Consider the following 21,148-nt stretch of genomic DNA (forward strand, 5'->3'; position numbering starts at 1 on the left):
CGAGGCACGAGAGGCAGTTGGCACACCGAATGGCGGCGGACGGTGGCAAAAAATGGCAGGCAGCCTTTGGCCTTCCCCCGTCCCCCTTTCGGCGCTCCACCTCCCCCGGGCCCCTCTTGAGAGAAGTAACCCAGATTTGGAAATGAATGGCCCGCTATTCCCCCTCCATCTCACCCTCTCCTCTCCTCTCGCTCGCGTTCTCTTTCTCTCTCTCTCTCTCTCTCTCTCTTCTCTTTTCATCCTACTCTTGGTAAAATCAGGAGCAATCTTGGAAAGCGAGTTTGCACCTCTCCATCTCGCCGTCCTCCTCCTCACCCCGCCTGCGGCTCCAGCGGATATTTACAACTTCTATCTTTGGTTGCAGGAAAGCTTGGATCGTCGTCTCCTGCTGCCCGTTTGGTCGAGAAAGCTTCCTTCGTCTTTTTTCTTGTTTTTTTTTCCTTCTCCTTTGCAACTGGCTCATTTCCTTTCCACTTGTGCTCATTTTTTTTCTTTCTTTCTTGCTGTTTCGCATCTTACTTGACCCCCCCCCCCCCCGACTACAGGTGACTCTCTTGCGAGGTGACAGCCGAGCGAGGGAAGACGAGCCTCCCCCCCCACCCCCCTCAAGCCTTCTACCAAAAGACTGACATTTCCAGGTACTTTCCCCGCTACGTTTTGCGCCCTCGCATTATCATTAAACATGGAATAGCTCCGTCCCATTTTGCGCCCGCAGTCTCCTCTCCGCTCCATCACCTTCCCAGACGCGGCTTTGTGCTCCGGGCTAACCGGCGAATGTTTTTATTTTATTTTTTCCAAAATCAATCGGTGTCTCGCTGCCGTTGGTGTGACAGTAGCGACGCTCAGGTTACAAACGGTGTTTTCGAAAGCCGGCGGGGTGGGGGGGGGGGGGGGGGGAGAGGACCCGGGCTCTTCATGTCGGAGCAGGTGGTGAGGGTGTTGTTGACATGGCAACAGAGGAGGTACGGTTGACATGGCGACCGGGCCGAGGGGTGGCAAGATGGAGATGTCAGCCGCGCCGAGAAAAAAAGCCGGCGAGCCCGTTGGCGGACTGGACGAGGCGGAATGTGGGCCAGTTGCGTTAATTGTTTCGCGACTGAAAGTCTCTGAAGAGCGCTTTGCCGCCGTGCGCGAATTAACCTCTACCTCCTTGGCGATGTCCTCTCATTCCCTCCCCACCTGTCACTCGACGGCTAAAAAGATCCGGGGACGATTTGTGTCGCATTGGACTTTGCTGGAAGTCAATTATCCAAAAGGCCTTTTTCACATTTTCACGTGTGGAGGTGCCGGCTGGATGGGCGTCGCCACCCCGACAGAGGACACGCCCCCACCAGGGATATAAACGGGGAAGGCTCCGGGCTTCAAAAGGCCGACAAATCCGGTCACATCTTGCTTGCCGGAGAGCCTTTGGGACTTCAGAAGTGACACAAAGTGTTTCAGAAAACCAAAGCCTGATTGCGACACTTGGCCCAGTGATGTCAAAAAATATCAACTTTGGGCCAAACGCTCATCTGTGAAATGGACGATAATAACACAACAAAAACAGTGAAGAGAAATTTAGTACCAGAAATTAGAATATTAATCCCCCCCCCCCCCCCCACCCTATCCCCAAGAGTGTGACTTCTACAGAACGTCATGATTGTCTAATGTGGCTATTGGCCTTTTGGACACGTATGTTATGGGGAAGACGTGGAGGAAGGTCGCGAGAGGTCAAAATGGCCATCAAGTGATCCGAATTTCACGCTCGGGTGTAACGAGACTGGACTCTCTTCCGGCCACTTGTAAGTCTTCCAAACGGCTCTCTGTTGGACCGCGATCACTTCATGACTAGCTGGTCACCGGGACCACCATTCCCGACTTTTATGTTCAGCTTGACCCATTGTGTGTTCCGCGGCGGCGTCCGTCCGGCCCACTTTCAAGGTCTTCCCACCCTTGCGTGCGCCTCAATCGGGTTCCGGCCGTCTTCTAATCTAGCTTCTCCCTTTTTAGGCGTGATGTCGGCCCCCGTTTCGCCTTGCCCGCTGACGCTGGCCTCCACGACGCCGGGGGCCTCCCCGCTGCCCTCGCCCCTCTCGCCTCCGCCCAGGGTGCCCGTGTTCCAGAGGAAGGGCGCCCTCAAGCACAAGAGGATCGTGGAAGTGAAAGATCACCAGTTCACGGCCCGCTTCTTCAAGCAGCCCACCTTCTGCAGCCACTGCACCGACTTCATCTGGTAGGCGTGCACCGACACCCATGCATTTGTGGCCAAAGCCCGCGCGCATCACCGACACCCATGCGTTTGTGGCCAAAGCATCCCGGTAGTTCTGAAGCCGCCTCCTCAGGCGACCAACCGTTGCAACAGACTTCTTTTTTTTTTCTCTCTCTTGCGCTCCTGCCGAAGCAGCCCGCATCAGCCGGCGCGCTGACCCCATCCGATCAAATAACCTCTCCTCCCTGCCTGACCCCACACGAAAAAACACATTGTGTTCAAAGCAGGCTCGCCAGACACTATGTACGAGCTAATGATGGCACGCTCGAGCTGCCTTTGCAAACAATGCGGCTTCTGTCAAAAGTCACCGTTGTTACCTTTGTGACGCAGCTCTTGTTTTGCATCCCGCCAGATGGCACATTACCTATTTTTCAAGGAAAAAAGTTTGCTGTTTTGCAATCAAGGAAAATACGTCTGTGTCATATTAAAATTAACTCTCTCAGCCATTAAATAAAATCGAACCTCTTGGATGGCAGTCAACTTTCAGAATATTGTTATCGATGACTATGGAAACACAAAACCACCAAATGAAAGATGAGAGATGAGATGCTTTCTACCTCACTCCACTTTTAGAACTCGGCAGTGGAACGTGGGTTGGTTTCATCCAAATCATCCATTTTGGACTAAAAATATGCAGGAAATGTGCCTTGGGTGAAAATGTAAAAATATTTTCGATATTTTATGCACACTTTTCTTCTATAAAATGCCAACAATGAAAATGTGCTTATGATTGGAAAAACAAAAAAAAGTATTTCTGAATGAGCACCAATGTAGCAATTTGACAAACATTACAAATTATTTGCATTACTTAGTTGTAGTAGTAGTATTGAATAGTGTGTGCGTGCATGTATGCCATGCGTGTGTGTGTGTGTGTATGCGCGGTGTCAGTGCTGCGTCGCTTCGACTTTTACTTTGTAAATGATCTTGGTCATCTTTTCGATCTTTTGTGGCACTCTTTCAAGTCGATTTATCGTGAATAACACCTCGCTGAATCACAAGCTGACGTTAACGGTGGAAGGGACCCAATGCTGCCATCTGCTGGATATATGTTGATGTTTGTTTTATTCTGTTTATTTCCGCACTTGAAAGATCATTTCAGAGGAATTCGTAGCACCTCCTGCCGCTATGAGTGACTTGGCCACCGGGGGCAGTAGAATGCCGACACAAATCAAGAAGCATTTCACAAAGGCAGTGACTAGACAGTGAAGGACAAAAAGGTGAATCCGCCGTGAGCAAATAGCGAAATGCTGCAGTATGCAAGGTTGAGCAATTCGAGCTACTGCGCTCACGGATGCTGCTGCCAACGTTGCGCAAAAGCCTCTTGTAGAATGTGAGCAAAGGCACGGGGACGTTAGCAACATTTGTGGCAACGCAGAAGAGCATGTTGGTGCTAAGTGGGTGCTGGGTGTGACATATGGCGAGGCTCGAAGTCGGAGGACGGACGGCAAGCCGGCCGGCCGGCGCGCGTGCCAGCAGCCTCTGGGTAGTTTTCAGGACATTCCCCCCCAGTTGGCTGCCATCTTGGCCGCACCATCGCACTGCTTTCTTCACGTCGTTTGGGCCCCTGCGTGGAGTTTTCGGTTAATTACAAAAAGCAAAATGCAAGGCGGAAGCGCAGCGAAGTTGCTTGGGAGTTCTTCCCACTTTCGGGACGCCGTCGCTGTCGGATAACTGCAAGTTAACATGGCGTGAATCTCAGTGGGCGGAGTTTTCATGATGCGTATTGAACAAATCGACACGTTACAATGCCGCCATATTGTTTTTCAACCGAGTTAATTTTATAAAATGAAGAAACGCAGGCACTCGACTTGACGACGCGTTCCAATAGCGCCCCAAAATGGCAAACTCGCTTTTTGGAGCAATGTCTCGGGGATTCGGAGGGTTTCTGCACACAATAGATGAGGTTTTATAGATTTCAAAGACCGGTCCTCGTGGAGACAGACGTCTCAAGGATTACAAAAAAATGGGAAAAAAAGAATAGAGCCACTTCACATCAACTAGTCAAACTCGGGTTGAAACTTGGAACCACAGAGCCAATGTAGAAAATGGCTTCTGTTACCATGGTGACTGGCAAGCGGCTTCTTGGATTATTTTATGCTGTGGAAAAAGGATGGATGGATGGATGGATGGATGATGCATTTTGCCTTCAGCTGTTTTGCGTTGTTCTCAGACAGCCAAATGGTGGAAGAGAAAAGCAGGCCACCGTTAAGACACCATAAAAACATCATCCGTATTTTATTTTACTTTTTTAATCGCCAAATGGTCAATTATCGTGTGGAGCAGTGCATGTGGCGCATGTAGCGGACACATTGCCAAACACAAATTTTCCCTCTTCGCCAGACACTTGAGGACGTGTCGGCTGATGACGCTTTTAACTGTGTGAACACTGCAGCTTTGCTTACCCGTGATGGTGCCAGTTGTTTGAAAATGGCGGTCTTCGCCTAGACATGAGGTCAAGTCACGGGAGTTTGCATGCCAGGCTCATTTCAAAGACAGTTTATTTCGTCAAGTCAAGTCAAGTTAAGTCAACGGTATTTCTGGAGCACTTTCAAACGGCCATCGCAGCATACTAAGTGCTGTGCATGGAGCAATTTAACATGCACAATAAACAGTAAGACAAATCGGTAATAATAATATTTACTTATTGTTTTTTAATTAATTTTATGATATATTTATTTTAATAAATGTATATTTAATTAAAACTTACTTAATAATATTTACGAAATAACTTTCGTACTAAAAATAGGTGTGAACAAAAGAGTAAGCTAGTGCTACAACGCTACCTACTTATTTTTTCATCGTCGTAATGCGTCAACATTGCGTTAACTGTCATTCAAAACATTGACGTTTACAAGCCAAATTGTCACAGATGTTGCGTGAAATTTTAATTGAGGTGTGCAAATTGCCTGATTCATGAGCGCGCTGCTAGATGGCTTTTTTTGTAGTACCGCTACGAGTTATTTTTATATATAGTTGTTTTTTTTTTTTTTAGTAGTAGTTGGAGAAAAGGGCGGCCCGGTAGTCCAGTGGTTAGCACGTCGGCTTCACAGTGCAGAGGTACCGGGTTTGATTCCAGCTCCGGCCTCCCTGTGTGGAGTTTGCATGTTCTCCCCGGGCCTGCGTGGGTTTTCTCCGGGTGCTCCGGTTTCCTCCCACATTCCAAAAACATGCGTGGCAGGCCGATTGAACACTCTAAATTGTCCCTAGGTGTGAGTGTGAGTGCGAATGGTTGTTCGTTTCTGTGTGCCCTGTGATTGGCTGGCAACTGATTCAGGGTGTCCCCCGCCTACTGCCCGGAGACGGCTGGGATAGGCTCCAGCACCCCCCGCGACCCTAGTGAGGATCAAGCGGCTCGGAAGATGAATGAATGAATGAATAGTTGGAGAAAATGTTCCTAATCCAGATGGCTCAGTGAAGGAACACATTCATTCCCATTGGCATCCAAGTGGGCCAACGCAAATGAATTTCCGGCTCTCTCATGCTCTCTGCTGGTCAAAAGCGGAATGTCGCTCACGTGCCGCACAGCCTCCTTGCTGCAGAGAGCGCCCGGACTCATTCTGCTCACCGTCACACCTCGGCCTCTCTTTCGGTGTCTCATTTGTCTCCCCGAAAAATGCCCGATTCACTGCAGGCCCGACGCTGCAGCTTGAATTATTCAATTAGCGCGCCAAACAGACACTGGGACATCCGGCCGTACTCTGGCTTTGTCTCCTGCGTGCGACGTTGCAGAGGAAAGACCCAAAAAAGATTTTTTTTTTTATCGCGCTGCTGTTCGGGAAGATTGCGTTTAGTGTACTAATCTGTGCGCCTTTCTCCCCCCCTCCCTCCCCTCCTCCCTCGCAGGGGCATCGGCAAACAGGGATTCCAATGTCAAGGTACACACACGGGATCGATATTGAGCAATTCATCTTGTCAGATGAATTGCTGAGTTGAGTGGCTCTCCCTCACCCCCCCCCCTCTCTCTCTCTCTCTCTTTAGTTTGCAGTTTTGTGGTGCACAAAAGATGTCACGAGTTTGTGACCTTCACCTGTCCCGGCTCGGTGACGGCGCCCCGACCAGATGTGAGATGCCTTCCGCTCGTCACGCACCCAGTTATCCTCTTCGCACGCTTGCATGACTCGCTCGCTCGCTGGCTGACTCATGAATCCAGACGCATCCTTGTCACGTCTGGCGAGCGCCAGGAGGCGGGCTTTCGGAGGGGAGGAGCGAAAAGGAGGAGGAGGGTGTTGGGGGAGCTGATAAGACTTTCAAGGCAGGAGGAAAAAAAGCACATTCCTTCGTCATCTTTTTCAGATTTCGGGAACAATTTGTCTTCGTTCTTTGCCGTTTGTGGTTTTTTTTTTTGTTTTGGGGCGGGCCAAGTAAATCAGGGGTCAGTAATGGGGTCAAGGCGAGCAGTGTGTGTGTGTGTGCGTGTGTGTGCGTGTGTGTGTGTGTGTTATATGATAACTGTGTGAAAAGTGCACACAAAGCAAGATGGAGGATTTTCAAGTAGACACTCGAGCAGAGGAAGGTGAAAAGAATGAACGCGCTGATGATGACAAGTAAAAATGAATCATCAATCTTTGCACCACACACACACAGACCGGTTTATGTGTTTTGTGGGGACCACTTTTTAGTTCATCACTTTCGGGGACCACCCTTTCCGCACACACACACACACACGTTTTGTTCGATCCCGTCGCCACGTCCGCCCGTTTCTGATTCACGAGCGTCGCGATCCGAACGTCCCCCCCACCCCAGACCTGCAAAGGCGCATGCACGCCAACGCTTGTCCTCGCTGTGACGGCGCGTGTGGCGGCAAGCGGGATTTTTGTTGCCTTTCAGGACCTGAGGAGTCGCCACGCCTTCAAGATCCACACCTACGCCAGCCCCACCTTCTGCGACCACTGTGGCTCGCTGCTCTACGGCCTCATTCATCAAGGCATGAAATGTGCCTGTAGGTACAACGACTTCAGGATGTGCACAGTCATGTTCATCTTATTTTGAAGGGCCTGATCCGTAGAGATTGTTTTTTTTTTAATTTCCACTTCATCTGGTCTGATGCTGATTCCGCATTTGGTAGAAAATATTGCTGATATGCAGCACCGAAGCAATTATCAGGCTCTATTCTTGTGCCTAGCGCAAAGTGCGCTTGAGCAAAATGTTCATTCTTTTGGTATTTTACTCGGCGCACATTGGCAAAAAATGGCGTTTGCGCCGTTGTGGGAGTGAAAATAGCCGACTTCATTCCCGGCGAACCAAAGCGGCCGCTCTCATTCCCTTTAAGTTCAGAGTAGGGGGAGGTCTGTGGTCTGCATGACGGAACCATGACGGACTCGGAGGATTCAGGGCATTTGTAGGCCCCCTTCCACGCTTATTAGTCCCGCATGAACTTGTGCGTTGACAATCTTTCCAGGTTGCGACATGAATGTCCACCGACGATGCGAGACCAGCGTCCCCAGTCTTTGCGGCCAGGACCACACTGAGAAGCGAGGCCGGATCCACCTGACGGTGCGAGGCGAGAAGGAAGACGTCTTTGTCACGGGTGAGACCTGGTCAACGAGAGAACGAAACGACTCAGGCGGGCGGCGGTGTTTTTTCTTTGGATCTCGGATGTTGTGATTGGCTGTGCAGTGCGGGAGGCTCGTAACCTGATGCCCATGGATCCGAACGGCCTGTCAGACCCGTACGTGAAACTGAAATTGATTCCCGACCCGAAGAGCCACAGCAAACAGAAGACCAAGACCATCCGCTCAACTCTCAATCCGGTCTGGAATGAGAGTTTTACATTGTGAGTCCAAGCCAGCGGGAATGTGGACAGAGAGTGTTCTGAGGGGGGGGGGGCACGTCAAATTTTAGACGATGATGATGATCATTATTATCTGATTCAAATGGACTTTTGTCAGAAAATCATTTGGGGAAAGATTTCTTCTGAGAAAGGTCCGTTCCAAATTATTGAATCTTTACTAATTGGCCCGTTGCTAATTTGTGTGATATCATTTGATTACTGTTTTTTTTTTAATTATTTATTGTTTTCAATGTACAATTGCATACCAACATTTTATGGGGTTCTTTTTTTTTTTTTACTTTTTAAAATTATTTTAGTTTTTTATTCATTTATCAAGACAATTTTGTGATTTTTTTTTCACGAGGAGCAAATATCTTTTTTATTTTATAAGTAATTATATAATTTAAAATTTTAATTTTAAACAGTAAAATTAATTGAATAAGATTATCTGTAATTTCATCCCAAAAAAAAGACATTTTTATTTTGTGCTTTTTTTTTCACGAGGAGCAAATATCTTTTTTATTTTATCAGTAATTATATAATTTAAAATTTTAATTTTAAACAGTAAAATTAATTGAATAAGATTATCTGTAATTTCATCCCAAAAAAAGACATTTTTATTTTGTGCTTTTTTTTTCACGAGGAGCAAATATCTTTTTTATTTTATCAGTAATTATATAATTAAAAATTTAAATTTTAAACAGTAAAATTAATTGAATAAGATTATCTGTAATTTCATCCCAAAAAAAAGACATTTTTATTTTGTGCTTTTTTTTCCATGTTTACTGCAGTTTTATCAACACACACACACACACACACACACAATTGCATAGCATTTTATTAGGATTTTTAAAAAATTAATATTTTAGTAAAATTAATCGTTTAAAGCTTTGCTATAATTTAATGTAAAGAAATGAGTCAATTTTTACGGCAAAATGTCACCCTCCAGGAAACTCAAAAGATTTTTTTTCAAGGGTTTGGCACATGTGTGTGCAGTTCCGTGCGCGGCCACCAGTGGGACCGGCGTCTGTCGGTGGAGGTGTGGGACTGGGACCGCACGTCCCGCAACGATTTCATGGGGGCGCTGTCCTTCGGAGTGAGCGAGATCTTCCGCCGTCCCATCAGCGGCTGGTTCAAGCTGCTGGCCCAAGACGAGGGAGAATATTACAACATCCCCGTGCCCGACCCGGACCTGCAGGTACAACCGGAAACCGATCGGACGAGAAAACATTGAGCGCCTGTGACTCAAAAAGAGGACCGGTGCATTTCGAGACTTTGACCAGACCAGCTAATTAGCATCATGAAAATGCTAATTAGCTGGTCTGGTCTCAGCTAATTAGCATCATGAAAATGCTAATTAGCATCTTTGCCACGGAGATAGAAGCCTTGAAAGCGACCCACTGAACACGGTGCGGCAACACATTGCGCTGATTACTCTCATTAATCAACATTTCCGGAGAACGCCACGAGGAGCATGAACACTTAGTCCTCGAAGGTCGTCTCAGGGGCGCTCGTGCATGGACGGCCAGTGTGCAGGGAGCGACACGCGAACTGATTGAGTTTCACATTGTGGTGACTTGGCGGAGGAGGCGGCGGCGGCGGCGGAGGCACGGCACGCTCGACCACCAAGGCAGCGCGAGCAAGCGATAGCCAGCCGGCGTGGTTGGGCGAGAGGACGCTTCGGGACTCCGGTGGCGGTGCTGAACGGCTAATCCGGCAGCAGCGGCGGAAAACTTCGAACACTGCGGCGGTGCCGTCAAGGGAGGCCACAGGCTCACTGCTACGTCACCAACTTCCGGGTTGGCACAAAGATCACAGCACACCTCATCAACAAGCTGACAGTCGACTAGCAACAAAACCCAAAAATGCCGCCCAAACGAGGACAAGATATAAAACAGGACGAAGAATTCATGACCCTTACGCAAGTCAACGAACTACTCACGCAACAAAAAGAACTGTTCACAGCACTTATTCAGCAACAACAGGATCACTTCAAAGGATTTGTAAAGATGATACTGGATTCAACAAACACACGACTCGACAATTTTTCCAGGGAAGTTCAAGAACTGAAAACAAGTCTTAATTTTACCCAAAAGGAGGTTGATGACATTAAAAAACAACAAACGAATGGAACTGACCATTGCAAAGCCATGCAAACTGAAATATATAAAGTATGTGACAGTATGCTTGTTTTAACTGACAAGATGGACTACTTAGAGGGACAATCCAAAAGAAATAACTTGATAATCGATGGAATTGAAGAAAGGCAAGGAGAAACGTGGACCGAAACGGAGGAAAAAGTGCAGAAAATCTTCAAGGACCAACTGCAATTAAAGGAGACAATCAAGGTGGAAAGAGTCCACCGCACGGGGAGATACGAATCGGGAAGACCTCGACCAAGACCAGTCGTGGTGAAGTTTGAAAAATATAAGGACAAAACAATGATACAACAGAGAGCAAAATACCTAAAAGGCACCAAAATTTACATTAATGAAGATTATACAGATACTGTACGTCAAAAAAGAAAAGAATTGCTTCCAAAACTAAAAGCGGCACGTGAAAGAGGGGAAATTGCCTACTTGAGGCACGACAAACTCATCGTCCACCCCCGCACCAGTACTCCAATTCAAAGGGCTCCACTTCAACATGCTGAGAGCTGATTACCACCAGACAAAACTTAATGACTAAATACATATAGGAAACAAACAACACAAACATGGACTTTAAAATCTTTGATTACGCTGAACATAAGACATTCGATCCAGAGAACAACTTGGATCCAGACAATAATTTCTTCAATCATAATCACAGCATCACAAACTCAAAGTATTATACTGATGAACAATTCAACTTAAATGTAGAACTGAAAAATACATTTTCAGTGATACATATAAATAGTAGAAGTTTATACAAAAATTTCACCAAAATCGAAGAATATTTAACTACATTGAATAAATTTACAATTATTGCCATATCAGAAACTTGGCTTGATGATGAAAAAACAAGTGAAATGAAAATTGATGGATATGAAATGTATGCAACTCATAGGGAAGACAAAAAAGGAGGGGGAGTTGCAATATATGTAGATAAAACACTGAAATGCTGCAAAATTGAGAGCTTGACAAACACAACTGAGAATCTAATGGAATGTCTAACTTTGGAAATACACATGAAAAATGCATCAAATGTTATTCTAAGTTGCGTTTATAGGACACCAGGATCTTGTCTAGACACATTTAATAAAAAACTGACAGATATGCTGAGTTGTTCTAATGACAAGAAAACACGAATAATATGTGGCGATTTTAACATCAACTTATTAAACCCAAATGGACACAAAAAAACAACAGATTTCATAAATACAATGTATAGCAACGGTCTATTCCCAGTCATTCTGAGACCCAGCAGAATAACAGTGGATACGGCCACATTGATAGATAACATATTTATAAATAAGATCGATCACAAAAAGGAAAGTGGACTTCTCATAACTGATATAAGTGACCATCTACCAGTCTTTGTAGTCCTACACAATTACTTTGCTAGAAAAACAAAACCAAGAACCCATACATCAGAAATAAGACTTAGAACCCAACATTCCATTGCAGCTTTCAAGTTCGACCTAGACAAGCAAAATTGGTCTGAGGTCTACACAAATGATGATCCAAATACTGCGTTTGAAGCATTTCAGTCAACCATAACCTCCCTATACGATAAACATTTCCCAGTAATTAAAGTCACCAGAAAGTTCAATGGACAAAGTAAGCCATGGATAACAAAAGGCATAGAAAATGCATGTAAAAAGAAAAACAATCTATACAAATTGTTTCTAAAATCCAGAACTAATGAAGCTGAAACAAAATATAAGACTTATAAAAACAAATTAGTAAATATTATAAGAGCTAGTAAGAGAGACCATTTTCATGCATTATTAGAGCAAAATAAAAGCAATACTCAAGAAATCTGGAAAATCTTAAATCATGTAATTAGAAATAACTCTAATAAAGTAGATTATCCGGAGTATTTTATGAAGGACAAAAATACCATTATTGAGGAAACGGTAGAAATAGCAAATGAATTTAATGAATATTTTGTTAATATCGGCAGTAACTTAGCAAAACAAATTCCCGATCCAATAAACTCTTTAGAAATACATAAACACATAGAAAAAAATCCTTCCACAATGTTTCTTACTGCTGTGAATCAAAATGAAATATTAAATATTGTAAAAACATATCAAAGCAAAAAGTCAACCGACTGTTTTGATATTGATATGTCAATAGTAAAACATATTATAGAACTTGTAGTGCGACCCTTTACATATATATGCAACCTGTCATTTAAAGTCGGTATTTTTCCATCAAAAATGAAAACAGCTAAAGTTATTCCAATTTTTAAAAATGGTGAAAGACATTTCATAACAAATTATAGACCTATATCACTGTTACCACAATTTTCAAAAATATTAGAAAAATTATTTTCTCGTAGACTCGATAACTTCATTGATAAACACATGGTATTAAGTGAAAATCAATATGGCTTCAGAGAAAAACGGACCACCTTATTGGCAGCAATGGAGTTTGTGGAAGCAATAGCCACTAATATAGATAATAAAGAATACACGGTCGGGATTTTTCTAGATCTAAAAAAAGCTTTTGATACTATAGACCATGCTATATTATTGAAAAAATTAGAGAGATATGGTATCAGAGGCACAGCACATAAATGGATTGCAAGTTATTTAGAAAACAGATATCAGTATGTGCAGTTCAAAAACAAAAAATCCAACTTACTGAAGATTATCCATGGAGTGCCCCAGGGGTCAGTGATTGGACCAAAACTGTTCATTTTATATATTAATGATATCTGTAGTGTGTCAAAACAATTCAAATGCGTCCTTTTCGCCGATGATACAACCTTTTACTGCTCTGGAAAAAATATGACACAACTCATGAATATTGTAGAAAACGAATTGACAAAATTAAAAAAATGGTTTGACAAAAACAAATTATCTTTAAATTTAACAAAAACTAAGCTAGTTGTTTTTGGCACAAGACCAATTAAAGACCATATTAAAATAAAGATAAATTCAATTGAAATAGAACGCGTCTATGAATATAAGTTTCTTGGACTAGTAATAGATACCAAACTATCCTGGAAGCCACACATAGATAACATAAAAAGAAAAGTATCCAAAACTATCGGGATACTCCACAAAACGAAGGATGTGTTGAATAAGAGCTCTTTGTATACATTATATTACTCATTATTACTACCATATCTGACCTACTGTGTAGAAATATGGGGAAAAGCCTGTAAAACGAACACACTCCCTGTTTTAAAATTACAAAAAAAAGCAATCAGAATAATCAACAGGTCGAAATATATAGAACCCACAAATCCAATATTCATCAAATTAAACACAATGAAATTCTACGACCTGGTTGACTACAAAATTACTCAATTAATGTATAAAGCACATAACAACCTCCTTTGTCAAAATATCCAGCAGCTTTTTGAAATTAGAGAGAGCTGGTATCATCTAAGGGGCACTAATCAATACAAAAAATCCAGAACAAGAACAAACATTAAGCAAAGGTGTGTATCAGTAATTGGTGTCAATCTATGGAATAAGCTTGAAACGGATCTGAAAATGAGTAAATCGTTGGAGGAGTTCAAAAACAAATTCAAAAGATTAGTGCAAAATAACTACATGAATCTGAATTAAAATAGATACATTTGATATACTTATAAAATATAGTAATATAACTGTTTGTTCTTGTTTTGGATTTTGATCAACTTAACAGTTGTATTCAAGGAATGCTAATTATAATGAATATCAGAAAATTGAAATACAAAAGAAGAAAGAATAACAATATATATACAAACCGGAAGGTGTAGAAATAGAATAGCATAGTATACACAAGGGTAAAAATATTTAATGATATGTAGTTTTTCATTTCTTAGTTTTGAAAAATGAACAATCAGTTACATAATAAGGGGTAGGACTAGATAAGTTATTTACTTCCTCCTACTCCTTTGAGCATATAACTGTGATGTGTTTTTTTCTCTTTTAACTATTTCTAATTTTCCTTTTATAATTTTGTTTGACCTTTGTCAACCTGTTATTGCATGTACTATATATGCTCAATAAAATAAAACAAACAAACAAACAAACAAACAAACATGTAGACGGACGACATGAGCGTAGCGTCATATATTCCCAATCCTCTGCGTAGAACCGTTATCAGTGCCGCACCGCTGAGCCGTGAGTCAGTTTGTCGCGTGTTTGAACAACATCTGATCAGGCGTCCCTCCGCAGGAGCCCCAGCCAGACGGTGTCACGCCCTCGCCGGCTCAAGTCGGCCCCGCCTCCTCGTCCGAGGCCCTCCCCGTGGCCCTGCCACTGACCCCCGCGCCCTCCTGTCCGCCTTCCCACTCTCACGGGCCGGGCAAGGGCAAGATGGGCGTCCACGACTTCCACTTCCTCATGGTGCTTGGCAAAGGCAGCTTTGGCAAGGTAAACGACGTCTTCCAAGTCTTGACCTCCGTGAGCTCCTCAGCGCGTTGTCCCTCCCCTGCCCGACGGCCCCTCCCCTGCCGTAGATGAGGGGTGGAGGTTTCGAGTCCTTCTGCCTCGTCTCCAGCTAGCTCCCTTGCGCTGTTTCGTAACTGTCAGACGAGAATCTTAACAAGGGAGAAAGAGAGCTGGACTTACGTAAGATGGATGTTGGAAGGGGGGGCGGGCTGGGAGGGAAGGAGCGAGACTCGAGGCCGCCGAGCGAGGGCAGCCGCGCACAGATCGGAAAGGAGACCATTACTGTGAGGCGGCGAGTGACAAAATGGCCGAGAGGAAACGGGATAGCAAGCAGGCGAGAGAAGAGGAGCTCGATGGATGGGATTTTCGAACGTTCTAATCCTTGTGTGTGCATTTTGAAATGGAGCGGGGGGGGGGGGGGGGGGTTCCGGTACTACTCACGACCGCATTTTAAATCATCGAATGACTCTTCATAGAGCAATTCGCAGACTTCCATATCTGTAGAATTTTTTTTTCCGGAATTTAAAACTCCCCCTAGTGGCTGTTTTTGTGCTCGGACCAAAGCAATACAAGTCGCGCTTTTGCTGCCATCTTGGGGCATATTGATGCCAATGAACTATGTCGAAGTGAGTTGAGGAGCTTCATTCGTTTTTTATTCGATTTTTTTCCCCTTTGAGCCTTGGGCTGTTGTTTTGTGTCGCTTTTACGACGGTCACAAACGTACCCGTGAACGCGATCATTTTGAGTATCCGAACAAAACTCTGTTGGATTGACGGTTACTTTTTTGCGAAGCGAAATCGGCGACTGAATCCGCTTTTGCCATCTCCTCCGCTCAGGTGCTGCTGGCGGAGGAGCGAGGCAGCGAGCGTCTTTTTGCCGTCAAGGTGCTAAAGAAAGACGTCCTCTTCCAGGACGAGGACACGGAGAGCGCCCTGGTGGAAAGGAGGGTGCTGGCGCTCCAGATGCGCCCCCACTTTCTCACATCGCTCTACTGCGCCTTCCAGACTGAGGTGTGTGTGCGTGTGTTTGTATGTGTGTGTGTGTGTGTATTTAATCTAAAGGAATGTATTGGCTAAGGGCGCCCTCCTGTGTCTAGAAATGTGTCTTTTTCATTCCTTTGTCAAGCAGAAAGGGTGGTCCTCGCTTTGTAGGCCTTTTTACCTGGTCCTCGCTGTGCCACAAGTGCAGGAATGTGTGTGTGTGTGTGTGTGTGTGTGTATTTAATCTAAAGGAATGTATTGGCTAAGGGCGCCCTCCTGTGTTTAGAAATGTGTCTTTTTCATTCCTTTGTCAAGCAGAAAGGCTGGTCCTCGCTTTGTAGGCCTTTTTTTTACCTGGTCCTCGCTGTGCCACAAGTGCAGGAATGTGTGTGTGTGTGTGTGTGTGTGTGTATTTAATCTAAAGGAATGTATTGGCTAAGGGCGCCCTCCTGTGTTTAGAAATGTGTCTTTTTCATTCCTTTGTCAAGCAGAAAGGGTGGTCCTCGCTTTGTATGCCTTTTTACCTGGTCCTCACTGTGCCACAAGTGCAGGAATGTGTGTGTGCGTGTGCGTGTGTGTGTGTGTGTGCGTGTGTATTTAATCTAAAGGAATGTATTGGCTGAGGGCGCCCTCCTGTGTCTAGAAATGTGTCTTTTTCATTCCTTTGTCAAGCAGAAAGGGTGGTCCTCGCTTTGTATGCCTTTTTACCTGGTCCTCACTGTGCCACAAGTGCAGGAATGTGTGTGTGCGTGTGTGCGTGTGTGTGATTTTATTTATAGTTATTTCACCAGAATTTCCAAAGGGGTAGCACCCCCCACGCGTGAGCGTGGCACCGTGTGCTGTGGCCTACAGCAGCCGCTTGTCAGCCTTTTGACTTTGTGTTTTGTGTTTTGGTCCTGTTCTGAAAAGTGCACGAAAGGCGAACGGATGAATGGTCGCCTCTCTCCCCGCGTGCGCGCGCGTTGTTTTTCCCCACAGGATCGGCTGTACTACGTGATGGAATACGTCGACGGGGGGGACCTGATGTTTCACATTCAGATCATCGGGAAGTTCAAAGAGCCTCACGCGGCGTACGTACGCGCGCTTATCTTCACGGCGCTTTGGCTCGTCTTGCGCACTTATCTGGCCGCTTTTGTTCATGATTCCCGGCGACGCGAGAGAAAAAAATCCCGGGCTGGGGGAGCGGCTCCCTCCTCCCGGCTAATCTCGCCTTCTCATCCGATCATCTTTGAGCAATCATCCAAAACTCATTTCGAGGCCTGTTGATCCATTTTTTTATTTTATTTTAATTTTTTTTATTTGCCTTTCATCTCGACGCTTGCGCCGCCTTTCATCAGCCCGCCGCTTCTCGGTGTCATCCTTCGCCTTTTGATTTGCGCGTGTTTCCCGGCACACACGCGTTCTTGTCACGCAGGTTTTACGCGGCGGAGATTGCGGTGGGCCTCTTCTTCCTCCACAGCAAAGGGATCATCTACAGGTAAAGGCTGATTTATGTCACGTTTGGATGGGGGGGGGGGGGTCGTTCCTCAAAAGGCTCTTTTTTTGAATGCCGGGACCCCAAATGAGTCATGCGGCGTCCGGTCCCGCCTTTCCTCAGGGATCTGAAGCTGGACAATGTGCTGCTGGACAGCGAGGGCCACATTAAGATCGCCGACTTTGGGATGTGCAGGGAGGGCATGTTCGACGGGGACACCGCGCACACCTTCTGCGGCACCCCGGACTACATCGCCCCCGAGGTAGGAGCACCACCACCACCAGTCTGTTGGCAACACCACATTCATTTTTCACCACCACTTTTCCGACAGCCGTCTGTTTGGTTGCTTTAGCGTGACAACCCCCCCCCCCCCCCGCCGTCCCCCGCACAAGTTCACCTATTCAGCTTTTGTGCTGAAGCAATGAAAGCGGTGCTTCGACAGCATCCTGTTATGTTGATGTGAGTTTAGGAGCTCCGCTCAGACACAAGTCATGCTTGGCAGCCATCTTGTGGCATCTTGGCGCCAAGGAACTACGTGGAAGTGAATTAGGAGCTTCATTTGGTCAGAAGTAGCGGTTTACCTTGTGGGATCTTGCTGCGAAGAAACAACATTGAAATGAGCTGAGGAGCCCCATTCGGACAAAAATAGTGTTTTGCCGCCGCCATTTTGAATGACTTGTCGAGGATGCATTCATCCACTTTCATGGGACAAATATTCCAATTGATGGCGGAACTCTTGATCGGCGCAAAGCCTTGCGCAGCTCTCGGCATCCAACACCCCCCCCCCCCCGGCCCCCCAAAGTGTTTATATGATTAATCGTGTTTGCAGCACGGACTGCGTGTGTGTGTGTGTTTGTGTGTGTGTCTTGAGGGGGCAATTGAAGGAGTCGAGACAGTGGGGAGAGACAAAATGGAGGACATAACTCGCTGCGCACGTCTTTGCTTAACATGTGGGGGCCCCCCCGAGTATCGACTCTCTTATGTAAACACGCATTGATTCTGCTGCCTTTCGCATTTTGGATGCCGTACAATAAGCTCTCCCCAGGGGGCCTGTGGGCTTGTTGCCTTGTGACAACACACACACAGCGGCACACGTTATCACTGCACTCATTCATAGAATCACCCTCCCGATTGCAACACTTGACGTTTCGAGAGTACTCACGCTTCTCACTTTGGCACAAATCCACGCACGGTAAAAAAAAAAGAAGAAGACTCGACTAAAATTCGTTTTCATTTGCAGATTGTGGCCTATCAGCCCTACAACAAAGCGGCGGACTGGTGGTCTTACGGAGTGTTGCTCTACGAAATGTTGGCGGGACAGGTAGCAATCACCCTTCTCCTGGGCCCGCCCCCCAGGGGCCCGCCCCCCCCACCTTTCTTTTTGGGCTCATTCTTCTTCTCCATGAAGAATCCCATTTTTGAGGGCCCAAACGTAAACGAAAACTCGCCCGACTCAGCCCAAATACAAAAAAAGGGGGGGGGCGGGGCTTCAAGCTCCGCCCAAAAGAGGTTGAATTTCACTTCATTTTTTTTTTCAGCCGCCTTTTGATGGCATTGACGAGGAGGAGCTTTTCCAGTCCATCATGGAACAGTGCGTTTCCTACCCCAAGAGTCTCTCCCGCGAAGCCGTCGCCATCTGCAAGGGGGTGCGTACGTACGCCGCGTTTGCGTGATGCCAAACTGTCAAGGGATGTCAAATCGGACTTTGGGCGCTTGCCGGTCGATGCGGTGGAACTTCCTTTTCAACGACGTTTTGGCCCCTTTCACACTTCCATGTTCCGATTTTTGCTTCCAACAAAAATCCTTCAATAAATGTCAACATGATTAGAACCACCCGCAAAAATGTTTACATTGCATTCCATGCTCATGTTTTTACATCAATGAATGTTCGCACCGTATTATTGTTTGGCGGCCATTTTCTTGGAAATGGTTACGACGAACTACGGTTCGAACGCACATATTCGTGATGCCCCTGCAGGTGCGTTGTCACGACGTTCGGCTGTATTGTCGCAGAGTAGGTTGTCTCCCCATCAGCGAAACTGAAAATGGATGTTTCCGTGCTGATCTTTTGTGGGTTTGTTTATTTTTATTTTTTTTTAAACCGAAGCTGCTGACAAAGCACCCCGCCAAGCGCCTGGGTGGAGGAGAGGACGCCGAGCGCGAGATCAGGGAGCATCCGTTCTTCCGCTGGATCGACTGGGACCGTCTGGAGAGGCTGGAGATCCCGCCGCCTTTCATCCCCAGATCGGTCAGTCCGCCACAGGGGAGCTGTCAGTCTCTTGCATTGCTCCAACCCAAATCCGCCGCAGTCTACTCTTTGCATTGGGTCGCGTTTCTCGCAGGGTTCCCACGGGTCCTTAAAGTTCATAAAAATCCATAAAAAACGAATTTGTAAAATGATGTCCTTAATTGTCCTTAATTTTCAGGGAAAGCTACTAAAATCAAAAAGAAACCTGTAGAAAATCATTTTAATTATTTTTATTAAGTTTTAGATCTTCAGATTTTAAATGTGTATTTTATTTGAAAAAGAATTCAAGTTTATTTTTTCCATTTTCCTACCTGTAATAGACATTAAAATCGGACATACAGGATGTCAAATAAAGGGTGAGCTGATTGCCCCTAAAAATAAAGACGGCAGCAATGATTTGAACACCAGGTCAGTGCTATGTGGCTTTCTGTTCATTAAATCCGCCGTGAATCCACTGCTGAATGGAGAAAAAGTCCTTCAAAAAATGGCTAAATTAGCCCTCAAAAGTCCTGAAAAGGTCCTTAAATAAAAAAACGTGGAAATGTGGGAACCCTGTCTCTTGGCCGCGCGGGTTTGCTTCTGTCTATGCGGATGTTCGATTTAGCTGAATTTTTATTATTATTTTTTTTTTTTCATCCAACCAGATTTCAGCCTCTGTTGCCATGTCCAACAAATCTGCCAGGGCTTTCAGAATCGGTCATACCGGCTCAAACCGTGCATGTCATCGGCATATTTTGCTCACAGCCAGCAAAACTCTCTCCCAATTGATGTTATTCCGCACAGTAAATGGTAGCGAGAATTAATCCACATCTTCGTACCCCCACGTTCATGAACTCATCAATCCTGTAATTAAAAAAAAAACAACCCAATCCTCTGCTGGCTCCCAACAGGGCGGCAGAAAAGGGGAAAACTTTGACAAGTTCTTCACGGCGGCCCCGTCGGCGCTCACTCCCTCCGACCCGGACGTGCTGGCGGCCGTCAACCAGGAGGACTTCCAGGGCTTCTCCTTCCTCAACCCCGAGTTTGCCCCCTCGCCGCTCACCGCCGTCTAAAAATAACCTCGCCGATCGTCGAGGTCGATGCTATTTCATCCAACTTGACAGATTCAAGTAGGCCGACATTAGAGAGAGATAGCCAGTGTTGTAGACCCCCGCGGAAGAGTCGTTTGGGGGGGGGGGGGTAAATAGCTATATGACCTCATCATTTAGCATGCGGACTATGTAGATGTTTTTTTGTTTTTTTTCCATTGAAGTTACCAGAAAGAGATGGAGCAGCAGATTTATTGCGATTAGAGACTCGGTAAGCACTTGACAAAAGTTGCCCCTGCTGCACCGAAGGTTCCTCCGATGACAGACACGGTGAAAGTTCTTCTCCCCCCCCCCCCCCGCAAATTGCTCCATCATGCCAATGTGGCCATTTTTTGGTGATGTATTATTTTTTTTTGTTGCTACTTTTGGATTATTTGTCAATTTAATTGTATGTTATTTTCACAATATACTTTTTTTTGGTGGGGGGGGGGGGGGGCGTCAGGTGGAATCCTCCAAATTCATCACTTTGCAATAACAGCCACACGTGTGGACTCGGGGGGGGAAAAAAAAAAAGAAGAGGAGGAAATTTCCCCAAGCGGTTCTGGGCCAACGTCAGTGATTATTGTTGTTTGATTGATTTAATCTTATTCCAATTGATAATTCATCGGTGTTTCATTTTAGTGTTATCGATTTAGTCTGGCTATTTTGTGACTGGGTATTTTATTTTTCAATTTAATTTAAAATATATGATTTTTGGGGGTTGTTTTTGCTTCATTTTCCATTTCCATTTTATTTATTACATTTTTAATTTGAGTTCAATATCCTTTTTTAATGAACTCTTCACTTTTAATGTTACGTTTTA

At 45.4% G+C, this 21,148-nt stretch overlaps 1 protein-coding gene across 1 annotated transcript; it reads left to right on the forward strand.

The window, feature by feature from the left end:
• The first annotated feature begins 598 nt into the window (after positions 1-598).
• On the forward strand, positions 599-20,628 carry prkcg (protein kinase C, gamma). Its single transcript, XM_052065080.1, has 17 exons — positions 599-638; positions 1,990-2,212; positions 6,092-6,123; positions 6,227-6,309; positions 7,076-7,187; positions 7,647-7,775; positions 7,865-8,021; positions 9,015-9,216; positions 14,341-14,538; positions 15,393-15,566; positions 16,515-16,606; positions 16,951-17,013; positions 17,134-17,272; positions 18,251-18,331; positions 18,549-18,656; positions 19,118-19,258; positions 20,149-20,628. The coding sequence occupies exons 2-17, from the start codon at positions 1,995-1,997 to the stop codon at positions 20,308-20,310; spliced, it is 2,091 nt and encodes a 696-aa protein (XP_051921040.1). The 5' UTR covers positions 599-638; positions 1,990-1,994; the 3' UTR covers positions 20,311-20,628.
• Positions 20,629-21,148: the final 520 nt, after the last annotated feature.

The sequence above is a fragment of the Hippocampus zosterae genome, chromosome 5, assembly GCF_025434085.1.
Source record: "Hippocampus zosterae strain Florida chromosome 5, ASM2543408v3, whole genome shotgun sequence".
Taxonomy (NCBI): Eukaryota; Metazoa; Chordata; class Actinopteri; order Syngnathiformes; family Syngnathidae; genus Hippocampus; species Hippocampus zosterae.